At 47.1% G+C, this 15,932-nt stretch overlaps 1 protein-coding gene across 1 annotated transcript in view; it reads left to right on the top strand.

Annotated features, from left to right (window-relative positions):
- Nucleotides 1-15,932, top strand: part of LOC125427996 (plasma membrane calcium-transporting ATPase 3-like) — a 28,314-nt gene that overhangs the window by 11,509 nt on the left and 873 nt on the right. The window contains exons 2-5 of the mRNA XM_048487570.1: nucleotides 891-934; nucleotides 3,171-3,335; nucleotides 6,156-6,370; nucleotides 14,757-14,999. Of these exons, the coding sequence (XP_048343527.1) occupies nucleotides 3,197-3,335; nucleotides 6,156-6,370; nucleotides 14,757-14,999 (597 nt within the window). The 5' untranslated portion in view covers nucleotides 891-934; nucleotides 3,171-3,196. The remainder of the gene's footprint in view (nucleotides 1-890; nucleotides 935-3,170; nucleotides 3,336-6,155; nucleotides 6,371-14,756; nucleotides 15,000-15,932) is intronic.

The raw sequence follows: 15,932 nt of genomic DNA, 5'->3' as shown, positions 1-15,932 counted from the left end.
CCCATCAGCCCCTTCCAGCATGGCCAATTGGCCATGCTGGAAGGGGCTGATGGGAATTGTAGTCCATAACATCTGGAGTGCCAAAGGTTCGCCACCATGGGCCTAGCCTGTGCGTATCTCTGAAAGGCATATACTACCCTGTTTCCCCGAAAATAAGCCCTGCCCCGAAAATAAGCCCTACCATAACTTTTCAGGATTTGGGGATGATGCTTGAAATATAAGCCCTGCTCAAAAAATAAGCCCTAGTTACAGATTCCCCGGAGCAGCTGATCTGGTCGGGGGGCGGCGGCGGGGGGCAAAATCATGGGGAAAAAATGAGACATCCCCTGAAAATAAGCCCTAACGCATCTTTTGGAGCAAAAATTAATATAAGACCCTGTCTTATTTTCAGGGAAACAGGGTAGCAGGGGTGTCCAACTCTGGCGCTTCAGATGTTTATGGACTACAATTCCCATCAGCCCCTGCAATTGTCCGTGCCAGCAGGGGCTGATGGGAATTGTAGTCCCTGAACGTCTGAAGCGCCAGAGTTGGATGCCTCTGGCATATAGAGATCCCCTTCGGCCCTTGCCTCGCACCAGGAGTTTCTAGCCGCAATGGACAAGATGTCCTTCCTCCATCAGTCCCGCCGAGCTCCCTTTGGGGCAGAAGCTGTAGACCGGAACACAAGACCGCTGGCTGGGGTGGACAAACGAGCCCCTGGAGGTGTCTTTCCTCAGCCCCTGAACGTCTCCAGCTGCAGCTGAGTCTGAAGCTCCCTTGCCGGGGCAGGGTGGGACAGGGGGGCATCTCTGCCTTCTCAAGACCCATTGCCTCCCCAGTGTGTGTGCCATGCTGGTGTTGTGTTGTCTGTTCTCAAGCGTCCTGTGTTTGTCGTTCCCTTCTTCTGTTGTAGGGAAGCAGCAAGATGGGGCAGTGGAGAATAATCAAAACAAAGGTAAAATTCCAGGATACCCCCCACCCCACCCCCACCCCCTATCAAATGCCTCCTCTCTCATCCATTCTTCAGCTGTGGTCCCAGATTGATTCTAGACCTGTCTATTCCCATCATTTGTATCATATCCAGCATGGTTAGAGTGTCGGATTAGGATCTGGAGGAAGACCCAGATTCGAATCTCCGCTTTGACAGGGAAGCTGGCCCTCCTGGCCTAGCCTACCTCGAGGGTTGTCACGGTGAGGATAATATAACAGCCCCCCCAATTTGAATAGAAAAACAGAGTGTAAACATCAAAATGAAGAACTGATGTGTTCAAAAAAGAGATCTGTTCTAACGGAGGACAATCAAAGTAGGCCAAAGTCTTGTTTGAGTGAGCAGCTCTTGCGGTCCGAAATTCTGGCACCTGGGTAGGGTCTCTAGGGTTGCCAAGTCCAGATTGTGAAATTCCTGGAGATTTGAAGACTACAATTCCCATCAGCCCCTTCCAATTGGCCATGCTAGCAGGGGCTGATGGGAATTGTAGTCCATAACATCTGGAGTGCCAAAGGTTCGCCACCACTGTCCTAGAGAGTTCTTGGGAAATTCCTAGAGAGGTACCACGTGGAGGTTGGCAAATCTACTTGAAGAAGAAGAAGAAGTTGATGATGATGATGATGATGATGATTAATATCACAGATGCCAGTTTTTTAGCTGGTGGTTGGCCTTTCATTACAATTCGAGTCTCACCCAGAGGCCTAGGAAGTTGTCATGTATCGGCGTAGTATTTGTGCAGATCACAGCCAGGCTGCCTTCTGAATCTGACAGGTGTTGATTTTGTCGATTTGAAGATGTTTCAAGTGCTGCCCCAGTGTTTTCGGAATGGCGCCCAGCGTGCCGATTATTACTGGGATGACCTCAGTTGGTTTGTGCCATAGACGCTGAAGCCCGATTTTCAAATCATGGTATTTAGTGACCTTCTCGTGTTCTTTTTCAACAGCCCTGCTGTCACCGGACACAGTTATGTCAATGATGGTCACTTTCTTATCCTCAATCGCTATGATGTCTGGTGCATTATGTGCCAACACTTTGTCCATTTAAATTCGAAAGTCCCACAGGATCTTGACCTTCTCATTTTCCATGCCTAGCTTACAACTTCTGGAACCCCAACAATGGGCTTTCAAGGCAAGGGTTTCCATCACCTTCCTCTGCAGAGCCTTCCTTGGTGGTCTTCCTTGCAAGCACCAACCCTGCTTAGCCTTCGAAATTCGCCAACATGGGGCTATATCAGTGGTGGCGAACCGATGGCACTCCAGATGTTCATGGACTACAATTCCAATTGGCCATGCTGGCAGGGGCTGATGGGAATTGTAGTCCATGAATATCTGGAGTGACATAGGTTTGCCACCACTGGGCTATATCATGCCACCTTCCTTTCCCCCCTATTATCTGTACCTAGGGGATATTTCCATGTGAGAAAAGTGTGTGTCATTGGATATGGGCATGGATTTGATTTTCCATAAGAAAAAAATTAGGGGACAGTCAGTGTGTCTAAATGTGCCTTATACGTCAACTTCCTTCTACTGGGATACTTGTTATATATCAACTTCCCTCTACTGGATGAAAAACTAGAAAACTGTTCCAAAACCAATTTCTAGCTAGGAAGTATCCTGAAGAAGCAAATAAAGTTGCCATATAAAGGGGAAAAGGCCCTCCGGGGCAGAAATGCCACCTTGTCTCCAAAGATAGTTTCAGAGGGCAGCCTGGTTGGTTTGCAACAGATCAACTAGATTCAAGTCCAGTAGTAGCTTAGAGACCAACTAGATTTTCAGGGTATTTATTATTTAGATTTGTTCCCTGCCCTTTATGACAATCTTAGGGTGTGAGTTTTTGAGAATCAAAGCTTCTAGGGGTGTCCAACTGTGGCACTTCAGATGTTCATGGACTACAGTTCCAATCAGCCCCTGCTGACATGGCCTATCTGGGGCTGATAAGAATTGTAGCCCATGAACATCTGAAGCGCCACAGTGGGACACGAATCTAGCCTTCCTCTGGACCTACTTTCTGTGTGCTTTTAACATCAGTCTGGCATGGACAAAGGAAGAGGTCAAAGATAAGCAAAGGGGAAATCCTTTATCTGCTTGATTTCTCTGTGCGGGGTGCTGTTTAAAGGCAGAAGAGAAGGGCCAGCGATTTGGGTACCAACGAAACAGGTGTGTTCCACTGTGGGTGAACCCATGTCTGCTCTTTGTCTGCGCAGCCAAAAAACAGGACGGGGCAGTCGCCATGGAGATGCAACCCCTGAAAAGTGCCGAGGGCGGCGAGATGGAAGAGAGGGAGAAGAAGAAAGCCAGTGTGCCCAAAAAAGAGAAATCCGTTCTTCAGGGGAAGCTCACCAAACTGGCTGTACAAATCGGGAAAGCAGGTATGTGGGGCAGCACAGTAGAATCAGAGACGTTCCCTGTTCAGGGTCAGCCCCGAGGCAGGAAGAGAAGAGCACAGAATGCAGCCAGGATCGAATGCTTTTCACTTGGCAAAAAAAGGCATTAGATTAGGCTGACCAGCCGTCCCGCTTTTGGCGGGACAATCCCGCCTTCGCATAATTTGTCCCGCGTCCCGTGGGTTCCTTGCATTGTCCCGATTTTTGGGAGGCTGCCGCACTGCCTTCTGGGGCGCAAGGCAGTGCGGCAGCCTCCCGCGCGTGCGGCCGCAGGAGCACGGCCTTCTGGGGCGCTGCCGTTTCCCACCCTGTCACAGGGCGGGAAACGGCAGCGCCCCAGAAGGCAGTGTGGTTCTGCGGCTGTGCATGCAGCCGCCTACCCCCGTCTCGGGTTTACAAGGTGATCATCTGGTCACCTTACATTAGCTACCTAGGACAGGGGTGTCCAACACTGGCACTTCCAGATGTGCATGCTGGAGCAAACTGAGGACATTTAATTGTTTATTATTATTTACTATTTAGATTCATTCTTCTCCCTTGACAACAGTCTCAGTGTGTGTTATAATAAAAGCCATAGTAAAATACCAGACAATAAAAACCAATCCTAAAACAATAAAATGTTCTAAACTCTAAAACTCCCACCCCAACTGCCCCCAAAAGAGGGAGGAGTTTACAGGACCGCTCTAGGCCCCTCCCTCATCCCGGCAGGTGGGGAATCAGCCAAACACTTGTGTGAAGAGGTCAGTCTTCACCAGGTGACCAAACTCCAGGAGAGTAGGCATCCAATGGGCCTATGGTGGGAGGGCATTCCACAGTACAAGGGCCACTGCTGAGAAGGCCCTCCCAGCTACCTCCACCTGCCTCACCTCCAAAGGGGGCAGGACATCCAGCCCCCCCTCCCTTCGACTTCAGTGTCCGGGCAGGAATATTTGGCTGCACGCGCTTTCTCAAGTACCCAAGACTGAAACCTTCTAGCGCTTTATAAAGTCCATGTTTCTTTTTATTGTCCACAAATTATTCTGTTATTTCTGTTGTTTCACATCAAGATTGGGGAAGAGCGAGGAGCTGTTCTGAGCACCAAAGCTCCATCCCCAGAAATCTTGTGTCAGGACTACGTTCCCCAGAATCCACCAGTCCCTGCCAATTTGCGGTGGTGGGAGAAGGGACCAATCGCAGCCACGACCCGCCTGTTCAAATGTCCCATATATGCTGGAGCTAAGGGCAAGAACCCTCAGTTCCAGCACCCTGTAGCTAGGCCGACACAAGTCAATAACGTTTGTTCCTTTCTTATAACTTCGACTTCGTTTGAGTGTGTTCGGCCTTACATCTTATTTAGCTATGATTCCAGTTTCTGTGATTTTTATAAGCATTGCCCATATCCTCTTTCTCACAATACTAGAACCAGGGGGCATTCATTGAAAATGCTGGGGGGAAGAATTAGGACTAATAAAAGGAAACACTTCTTCACACAACGTGTGATTGGTGTTTGGAATATGCTGCCGCAGGAGGTGGTGATGGCCACTCACCTGGATAGCTTTAAAAGGGGCTTGGACAGATTTATGCAGGAGAAGTCGATTTATGGCTACCAATCTTGATCCTCCTTGATGTGAGATTGCAAATGCCTTAGCAGACCAGGTGCTCAGGAGCAGCAGCAGCAGAAGGCCATTGCTTTCACCTCCTGCCTGTGAGCTCCCAAAGGCACCTGGTGGGCCACTGCGAGTTGCAGAGTGCTGGCATAGGTGGACTCTGGTCTGATCCAGCTGGCTTGTTCTTATGTTCTTATGTTCTTATCCTGGAAATGGCAGGCCTAGAAACTTGTCCTTTTTTTTTTTAAGTAAAGCTGAAGTTCTCAGATAGCCAAATAGTGCTTTCAGAACAGCCTTTTTCCTCTCTGTTGTGCTTGCGACACCTCCAAAGCACGATGCTCCAGGCTGTGTTGAGAACCTTCTTCATTGACTGCTGGGCCATGGCATTCTGTCCCATAAACTTGATAGGGTCCAGTGACCTGTGGCTGTCCCAAACACGTGCCATATCAATTTTGTCTAACCTGGAAAGGGGCCAGAGATGGCGCATCCAACAACGGAATGGCTGAAATTTTCCGCTGGGGTGGTAGAGAGCGGGCTGAGAAATGTGATGTTGTTTTGAGGCCACGCAGTTAACCTTTGCTGATTCTCCCTTTTTGCTCCAGCAATTGGTAAATAAACAGTATTTCACGAAGACATCAGGTCTCCCCTCCCCCAGGAGGAGGGTAAAGGCAAAGCCCCTGGGCACCGATAGAGACATGGAAAGAGATTGTCCCACCCTCTTTTCTTCCCAACAGACTTTCTCTTCCTGAGAATTTTTGCTCACTCCCGAATACTTGAGTTTAAGACTGAAAATCTGAATTGAGCATGAGAGGAAAGTCATAAGATGCTGAGGGCCCTGTAGAGACCCACCCTCATCTGGTTGCAGATCCAGAGTCTGGGATTGCTTGATCATTCCACTAACTGGGGCGTCCGCCTTCGGCAGGACAGATTCATAGGGGAGACGTGCGCCCGGCTGTGGCTGCATGTTTTCTTGCTGAGGATCACATGTTCTCAGTCTTGGTTTCAGAGGGTAGACATGTTGATCTGCAGTAGAAGAACTAGAGTCGAGTCCAGTAGCACCTTAGACTAGGAAGACTTTTAGGGTATGGGCTTTCCTGAGTCAAAGCTTCCTTCATCAGATGCAAGTAGGAGTGGAGATCCCCAGTCCTTATATCCCAATCCGAAGGTGGGAGGGGTGTTCTCAGTGTTCTCCTCCTCCTCCTCTTCTCACTCCTCCCAGGCCTGGTGATGTCGGCCATCACTGTTATCATCCTGGTCCTGTACTTCGTCATCCAGACTTTTGTTATCGATGGGAAGACGTGGGCAGCTGAGTGCACCCCGGTCTACGTGCAATATTTCGTCAAGTTCTTCATCATCGGCGTCACCGTCCTGGTGGTGGCAGTACCGGAAGGCCTGCCACTGGCTGTCACCATCTCCTTAGCGTACTCTGTGAAGGTGAGGAAGAGAGTTTTTTGTGCCCACGCTCGGCATTCGGAGCCTTCCCGTTAGAGATGATATTCTTTCCAAAGCGGGTGGGCAGGAAAAGGACTGTTCTCTTCTGCAGAGGCCGTCCGAAAATTCTCTCCTCCAGTCGCTTTCTGCTTTTGATGCTCAGGGCGGGCAGATGAAATGGTGAGAAGATGCAAGTTAGTAAGAAGTCACAGCTAGAATCAGTTGGGTTGGGCTGGGTTTTTTTTTCTCTCTCCCATGCAAGGGGTCACAGGAGGGAGGGTCAAAATGGGTGATTCTGCACAGACCAAATAGAATGGGTTCAGGCCCCTTTAAAAAGCATTGGGGGGGGGGAGTTCCAGTGGTGGGATTCAAATAATTTAGCACCTGATTGTTTACAAGCACCATTTTAACAACCGGTTCGGCCCAAGTGGTGCGAACTGGCTGAATCCCACCACTGGGGCTGAATCCTACCACCCAAAGAACTCGCCCCCCAAATGCCTCTGACCCATTCTATTTTCCTGAACCCGGGTTAAAAGAAAGTCGCTACCGGGATTCAGACGCTCCCTGCTTGCCTGCGTGAACTACAGCAAGCAGGAAGCGTTCAATTCCCACCCACCCTTCTTTCCACCATTCTGGTGGGTTCTCCAGGTGGCCGCCATAAGAGTGAATTCTCTAATCGGTGGCTGCCATGTTGTTCAGGTAAGTGGGTGGGTGGGTATTCTCAGGGGGTCGATTCTTGGGCGGAGGGATTCTCGGCTGAGCGGTTCGCATGGAAACACAGTATTTCCTGCGCGGACCGTGCTGCCAGCTGCCGCCGGGATCCCAGCTATCTTGGCTAGCCCCTTCACCCGCTGTGCAAACGGTGGCACAGGCAGCTGAAATGGGTTACATGAGCCTGTGTTGCCTGTGCAGAGTCAGCCAATAAAATAGTGGGCCTTTCCCCACTTTTCCCTCGGCCGCCGTCGCTGCGCGCAATTCCCAGCGTGCGGCATCCCTGGCACGTGCCCAAACTTCCCCACGACCCCGTGCTCTGCAAGACCCCTTTGCAAGAGTGCCAGGGATGCCTCGCACTAAGGGGGCGTGACAGCGGCAACATCAGGGCGGCTGCGTTGTCGCCGCCCCTCTCGTGGGGAGTGCCGGGGGACCCCACGCTACTCTCCTCAAGTAGCGCGGGGCTTAAGGTAAGTGGGGAAAGGCCCATCGAGATCATTAGTAAGGTTGAGGATTATGAGGATTCCCCTTGACCAAGATGTCTTTCTTCGCTATCTCCTGGATGTGTCTGTGTGCGTATATGTGTGAAGTGTCACCAAGCTGCTTCCAACTCATGTTGGCCTTGTGAATTCACATCCTCCAAAATGTTCTATCATTATCAGCCTTGCTCAGGCCCTGCAGACTTGGCTTTCTCTATTTGCTTCCATCCATCTCTTTTCCTGCTGCCTTCAATTTGTCGTATCATCGTCGTCATCTGAAATCACAGCCTCCAAATCTGGTTGTTGGCCTTCATATGCATCGAGTTCTTTCCAAGAACCTAGGATATAGTAATGTGTCGGCGTAGTATTTGTGCAATTCCAAGCTATTATTATTGGTAGTAGTACTAGTAGTGAGCAGCAGTGGCGTAGTAGTTAAGAGCCAGTGTACTCTAATCTGGAGGAACTGGGTTTAATTCCCCGCTCTGCCGCTTGAGCTGTGGAGGCTTAGCTGGGGAATTCAGATTAGCCTGTGCACTCCTGCATTCCTGCTGGGTGACCTTGGGCAAGTCACAGTTCTTCAGAACTCTCTTAGCCCCACCTACCTCACAAGGTGTCTGTTGTGGGGAGAGGGAGGGAGAGGAGCTTGTAAGCCACCTTGAGTCTCCCTACAGGAGAGCGAGGTGGGGTATAAATCCAAAAGTCTTCTCTTCTTCTCTCAGGTTGGGCCTTCCTCTTTTCTTGCTACCTTCAACTTTTCCTAGCATTATTGTCTTTTCTGGTGATTCCTGTCTTTTCAGAATGTGACTGAAGCCACTTTTTCCTTCCTTTTAATTATTATTATGGTAGATTTCACAGCTGCCAGATCTTTAGCTGGTTGTTGGCCTTCATTACAATTCAAGCTTCACCCAGATGCCTAGGAAGTTGTAATGTATCGGCGTAATATTCGTGCGGATCCCAGCAGGGCTGCCTTCTGAATTTGACAGATGATTTATTATTATTATTATTATTATTATTATTATTATTATTATTATTATTATTATTATTATTATTATTATTATTATTATTATTATTATTATTATTATTATTATTATTATTATTATTGATACAAAAACAGTTATACACAGCAAACAAGATCAATATGCTGGATTTTGTATTAAAATCACATGTCGGACACTTCCCAAGCATCTAGGACTGTGTGATGTATCAATGAATAATGCATGCAGAGCAGAGTAGGGTGGCCTTTTGCAGCTGACATATGGTGCTTTTGTCAGCGCCGATTGTTTTTAAGTGCTGTCCATGGGGATGGTTAACATCAGGAAAACATAACATAAAGAAAGAGACAGAAAGCCTAATTCTCGCCGCTCAAGAACAGGCGATAAGAACAAATGCAATCAAAGTGAAAATTGACAAAAGTTACTCTGCCAAGAAGCGGATGAAACTGTGGACCATGTACTCAGCTCCTGCAAAAAGATTGCGCAGACTGACTACAAACTCCGCCACAACAGTGTGGCCAAAATGATCCACTGGAACATTTGCAAAAATTATGACTTGCCCACCTCTAACAACTGGTGGAAACATCAAACTGAAAAAGTCCTCAAAAATCAGCAAGCCAAGATACTGTGGGACTTTCGTATACAAACAGACAAAGTCTTGCAGCGCAACACACCTGACATTGTCATTGTCGAACCAGAAAAGGTGTGGATCATTGATATTGCAATACCCAACGACAGTAGAGTCAACGAGAAACAACATGAAAAGATCGCGAAATACCTGGATCTAAAGATCCAGCGCCTTTGGCACAAACCAGCAGCAGTGGTGCCAGTGGTCGTGGTAGCTGGGTGCAATCCCCAAAAGATCTGGGGAAGCACTTGAAACAAATTAACATCGACAAAATCAACATCTGTCAACTTCAAAAAGCCACGCTGCTGGGCTCCGCAAACATCCTTCGCCGATACGTCACAACATCCTAGGCCCCTGGCTGGGGCTCGATGGTGACGTAGACCAACACCTACAGTGATACCTGGCTGCCGTGTATTTTGTATAATAATAATAATAATAATAATAATAATAATAATAATAATAATAATAATAATAATGTAATAATAATAATAATAATAATAATAGCGGCTGACAAAATCACCATATGTCCCGGCAAAAGGAAACCACCCTACTGGGCTCTGAACGCATTATTAGGTCGATACATCACACAGTCCTAGATGCTTGGGAGGTATCGGCGACGTGTGATATGTCTAAAATCCAGCATATTGATCTTGTTTGCTGTGTATAACTGTTTTGTATTATAATAATAATAATAATAATAATAATAATAATAATAATAATAATAATAATAATAATAATAATAATAATAATAATAATAATACACCCACGCAGTGATACTGATAGATTATACCTTCCCCGGAGATCTGGAGGCAGGGGCTTACTGCAAATACAGCAAACAGTGGAAGAGGGGAAGCATGCACTGGCCGATTATGTGAAGGAAAGTCAAGAACAGGCATTGATTGAAGAACAGACATTTGCTGCAAACCCAGAAAACCAAACAAGAATACAGAAAAAAATGTGATTAAAATGAGGACTGAAAGCTGGCACAACAAAGCGCTGCACGGCCAATTTCTGGAGAAAATCAAAGACAAGGTGTAGGGGTGGGTAGCGTGGTGGCCAAGTTTGCAGATGATACCAAATTATGTAGGGTGGTGAGAACCACAAAGGATTGCAAAGAGCTCCAAGCGGACCTTGATAAATTAGGTGAGTGGGCTAAGAAATGGCAAATGCAGTTCAATGTAGCAAAATGTAAAGTGATGCACATAGGGGCAAAAAATCCAAACTTCACATACAAGCTACAGGGATCAGTGCTATCAGTCACAAAGACCAGGGAAGGGATTTGGGGCGTCTTAGTTGATAGTTCCATGGGAATGTCAACTCAATGCATGGCAGCTGTGAAAAAGGCAAACTCTATGCTGGGGATAATTAGGAAAGGAGTTGATAATAAAACTGCAAGGATTGCCATGCCCTTATATAAAGCTGTGGTGCGACTGCACTTGGAGTCCTGTGTACAGTTCTGGTCGCCGCATCTCAAAAAGGATATCGAAGAGATAGAAAAAGTGCAGAGAAGGGCAACGAGGATGATTGAAGGATTGGAGCACCTTCCTTATGAGGAGAGGCTGCAGCGTTTGGGACTCTTTAGTTTGGAGAGGAGACGTCTGAGGGGGGATATGATTGAAGTCTATAAAATTATGAATGGGGTAGAAAATGTTGACAGAGAGAAATTTTTCTCTCTTTCTCACAATACTAGAACCAGGGGGCATTCATTGAAAATGCTGGGGGGAAGAATTAGGACTAATAAAAGGAAACACTTCTTCACGCAACGTGTGATTGGTGTTTGGAATATGCTGCCACAGGAGGTGGTGATGGCCACTAACCTGGATAGCTTTAAAAGGGGCTTGGACAGATTTATGGAGGAGAAGTCGATCTATGGCAACCAATCTTGATCCTCCTTGATCTCAGATAGCAAATGCCTTAGCAGACCATGTGCTCAGGAGCAGCAGCAGCAGAAGGCCATTGCTTTCACATCCTGCATGTGAGCTCCCAAAGGCACCTGGTGGGCCACTGCGAGTAGCAGAGTGCTGGACTAGATGGACTCTGGTCTGATCCAGCAGGCTAGTTCTTATGTTCTTATGTTCTTAAGGTGGATAACGAAAAGACCTGGCTGTGGTTAACAACTGGAACTCTGAAAAAGGAAACTGAATCCCTGATTTTAGCCACCCAAGAGCAAACCATCAGAACAAATTCGATCAAGGCCAAAATCGAAAAATCCTCGGATGATGCAAAATGCAGATTGTTCAAAGAAGCTGATGAAACTGTAGATCATGTCCTCAGCTGCTGCAAAAAGATTGCCCAGACTGAGTACAAACAGAGACACAACTCAGTGGCCAACATGATCCACTGGAATTTATGCAAGAATTACAACATAAGAACAGCTAAGAACTGGTGGGAACATTGTCCAGAGAAAGTAATGGAAAATGAGAAGGTCAAGATCACCAATGGGACTTTGAGAATCCAAGCGGACAAAGTGTTTGAAACACAATACACCGAACATCACCATGATGCGAGGGACAAGAAAGTGACCATCGCGCTCGACCAGCGGTCCCCGGTGACAGCAGGGTCATTGAAAAAAAAGAACACGAGGCGGTCACTAGATACGCCGATTTGAAAATCTGAGCTTCACCGTCTATGGCACAAACCAGCTGAGGTCGTCCCAGTGGTAATCGGCACGCTGGGCGCCATCCCAAAACACTAGGGCAGCACTTGAAACATCTTCAAATTGATAAAATTAACATCTGTCAAATTCAGAAGGCAGCCCTGCTGGGATCTGCACGAATACTACGCTGATACATTACAACTTCCTAGGCCTCTGGGTGAGGCTCGAATTGTCATGAAGGCCAACAACCAGCTAAAGATCTGGCAGCTGTGAAATCTACAATGATAATGATAATAGACGACAACAATAATAATAATGTATTTATTCGATTTGATAGACTGCTCTATCCCCGAAGGGCTTTCTTTGCTCCTTTTATTTATTTATTTATTTATTTATTTATTTATTTATTTATTTATTTATTTATTTATTTATAAATAATTGGTTTTATATACCGCCCCTCCCCCGAAGGGCTCTGGGCGGTGAACAACACAATAAAATAATCGTTACAATAAAACCCCATTAAAACAGCAATCAATAATGTTATATTGGCATCCAATTGTAAAAACAGAACTTCATAGATCCACCCTGGAAAATAAAACAGAGAAGCGGAGAACCCAGAATGTAAGGAAAAGGAGGGGGAAAGGGGAGGGGGCATCAGCGGCCGGCCCCTCCAAACGCCCGGTGGAACAATTCGGTCTTACAGGCCCTGCGAAACTCTCCAAGATCCCGCAGGGCCCGGATAGTCGGTGGTGGTGGTAGCTTAGGTTAACCTTAGGTTAAAGGGAACCATTGGAAGGTTATGGGATGCCCACTGGGAAGTCGTTTCTCATTGGGGAGGGCAGCTCATCCCTCTGAGTATATTTGGAGGCAGCTGCCCTTTTCCCCCCAATCCTTTGAAATGTAGAACTGCAAGTAGGCATTTGGGGAGGATACCTGGCTTAAATATTTTTAGTAAAGATTTGGAGATAAGATAAAACAAAAAGATAGGAGTCTTTTTAAAAAAGGGAATGTCCTGCTGTCTTACCTGTGTCTGGAAACCATCAGTACGGCATATTATCTCAAATGCTGTCAGATCCATATAGGGATAACTTCATCTTTGGTTCAGGGAAGTTGCTGAATTGTCAAGAAGTTGGGAGGTTGAGGACCAGGAGCTCATAGGGATCAATTGGACCACTTGACCCCTAAGCAGCTGATTGAAGGTTCCTGCCCTCTAATCGTTCCGGCCTCCGGTGGGCTTGGGGGGGGGAGGGTTTGTTTGTTTTTTTACCACCATCTGAGTTTTATTCTGTAGTTTTATTTTTGTATTTTTATTCTGGTTTTGTTTCACAATTATTTAAAAAATGGATTTTGCTATTCTGCACAATATTGTTATTGGTTTTAAATATCACCGTTAATAGTATATTGTATTGTTCACCGCTGGGAGCCCTTCAGGGGAGGGCGGCAAATAAATAGAAAGTATAAATAAATATAAAAAATCAATCAAGAGAGAGGCATCCCACAGCCATCCCCAGAGACCCTGGCACACCTCTAGGGTGGCTCAATTGGGCCGAGAGCCAGCATGGTGTCGCAATTCAGAGTAGCAGACTCGAAGGCCCCTTCTGCACAGGCAGAATAATGCATTTTCAATCCCTTTTCACAATGGTTTAAAAATGGATTTTGCTATTCTGCACAATAAAATTCAGCTGCAGAGTGGATTGAAAGTGGATTGAAAGTGCATTATTCCGCATGAGCGGAAGGGGCCTAATCTGGAGGTTTGATTCACCACTCCTCCACATGTGCCATGGACTCTAATCTGGTGGCCCGGGTTTGTTTCCCCCCTCCTCCACATGAATCCTGCTGGGTTCACAGTTCTGTCCGAGCCCCCTCAGCCCCGCCAACTCACAAGGTGTCTGTTGTGAGGAGAGGAAGGGAAAGGAGTTTGGAGCCACTTTGAGACTCCTTAGGGTTGAGGAAAGCAGGGTATAAATCCAAACACCACTTCTTCTTCTTCGAAAGCTCAGTTCCACAACGTTGCCCTTTGAGCTGGGTCCAACTTCCATTCTGTCCTTAGCACAGTTTCCTTCGACCTGGCCACTGTGATCCATGCGACGGTCACCTCGAGGCTTGATTATTGTAACTCGCTCTACGCGGGCCTTCCCTTGCGACTGATCCGGAAGTTGAAGCTGGTCCAGAATGCAGCGGCACGGCTTTTAACAGGTGGTGGTTATTCAGATCATATCACCCCTGTGCTGTGCCGTCTGCACTGGCTTCCGGTGGAGTTCCGGATCGTTTTCAAGGTGTTGGTTTTAACCTTTAAGGCCTTGCAGCGGCATGGGGCCTTTATACCTGCGGGACCGCATCACCCCTTATGTCCCACATAGGTCGATGCGGCTAAACCGACAGCGGCAGATCTACTGGTGACCCCTGGTCCTGCAATGATACGGCTGGCCTCAACCCGGGCCAGAGCCTTTACGGCTCTGGCCCCTGCCTGGTGGAATGCCTTACCTCCGGCTGTGCAGGCCCTGCGGGACCTTAATGAGTTCCGTAGGGCCTGCAAGACGGAGCTTTTCCACCGGGCTTTTGGGGAGGCCGGCCTTGGATCTACTGCCCCCTACCGATACCGACACTGAAATTGAAATCAAAACTGAGACTGCCGTTCCATCTTATTAAAGCTGGGCCTGCCTTATGTATAAATTCCACCGCAGGCCCTGCCTACTTCCTCCCTTTCCTTCCTTTTTTATTGGCCTTTGGCGGGGCGCCTGTCTTAAATAATTTATGAATTGGGTTGTTTAACCTATAGTTTTGTTGTAAACTGCTGCTTAGTTCTTAGGTTTTTAACGATTTTAGTATTTTATGTTGTTGATTTGCTGTTGATGTAACAGCCATGTTGGAAGCCGCCTTGAGCCCTCCGGGGATAGGCGGCCTATAAGCTTAATAAAATAATAAATAATAATAATGGTTACTGACCCCCCCAAACTGTTAAAACCTCTTTGCTTGACCACAGAAAATGATGAAAGATAACAACCTGGTTCGCCATCTGGATGCCTGTGAGACCATGGGCAACGCCACCGCCATCTGCTCTGACAAGACCGGCACACTCACCACCAACCGCATGACTGTTGTGCAGTGCTTCATGGGTGATGCTCATTACAAGGAGACCCCTGACCCCAGCAACCTGACCCCCAAGACGCTAGACCTGCTGGTCCACGCCATCGCCATCAACAGTGCCTACACCACCAAGATACTAGTAAGTATTGTCGAAGGCTTTCGTGGCTGGGTTCAACGTGGTTGTGGACTTTCCGGGCTGCGTGGCCGTGGTCTGGTCGAACTTGTTCCTAACGTTTCACCTGCATCTGTGGCTGGTATCTTCAGAGGTGTATCACAGAGGGAAGTCTGTTACACACTGTATCCAGTGTGTCCATTCTCTTCTCACTGGACACAGCGTGTAACAGACTTCCCTCTGTGATACACCTCTGAAGATGCCAGCCACAGATGCAGGCGAAACGTTAGGAACAACATCTACCAGACCAAGGCCACACAGCCCAGAAAACCCACAACAACCATACTAGTAAGTCTTAGCTCTCAGGGTAGTAATCTTGAAATTTACTTACTTTAATTTTACGGTCCTAGACCAGCAAAATGGAAACGATGCATAGAAACGATATAAAAAGACAAACAGCGGTTATTAAAGACAAGAATATGGACAATTTTCTGAAAGATTGGAAATTCTTTGCGGACTACTTATTGAAAACAAATCCAAACAGAAAACAATGGCAGGATTCGAGACTTAAATGAAAACAGCGTATTGGATTAAGACAATTTTTTAAGGAGGACTAAAAGTGAAAAAAAATGTAAATATTAATTATAAGCACGGAGTTAGAATTATGTTTGGATGCTTAGTGAGGCAACTGGAGGTCACTGCGTACATGTGTAGGTGTTCGTAGGTGTGTGTGGTTTCTTTTTCTCTTTTCATTTAGTGTTACCATTGTAGTGGGGAGGGGGACTACATAGGGATTTTTAAAAATCTCTCTATGTAAGTGCTATTTCAGGGGTGTCCAACTCTGGCGCTTCAGATGTTCATGGACTACAATTCCCATCAGCCCCTGCTGGCATGGCCAATGATGCGAATTGCAGTCCATGAACATCTGAAGCACCAGAGTTGGACACCCCTGCCCTAGGG

Source organism: Sphaerodactylus townsendi, linkage group LG03, assembly GCF_021028975.2.
Source record: "Sphaerodactylus townsendi isolate TG3544 linkage group LG03, MPM_Stown_v2.3, whole genome shotgun sequence".
In the NCBI taxonomy this organism is placed as follows: Eukaryota; Metazoa; Chordata; class Lepidosauria; order Squamata; family Sphaerodactylidae; genus Sphaerodactylus; species Sphaerodactylus townsendi.
This window is presented reverse-complemented; position numbering and strand designations above follow the sequence as displayed.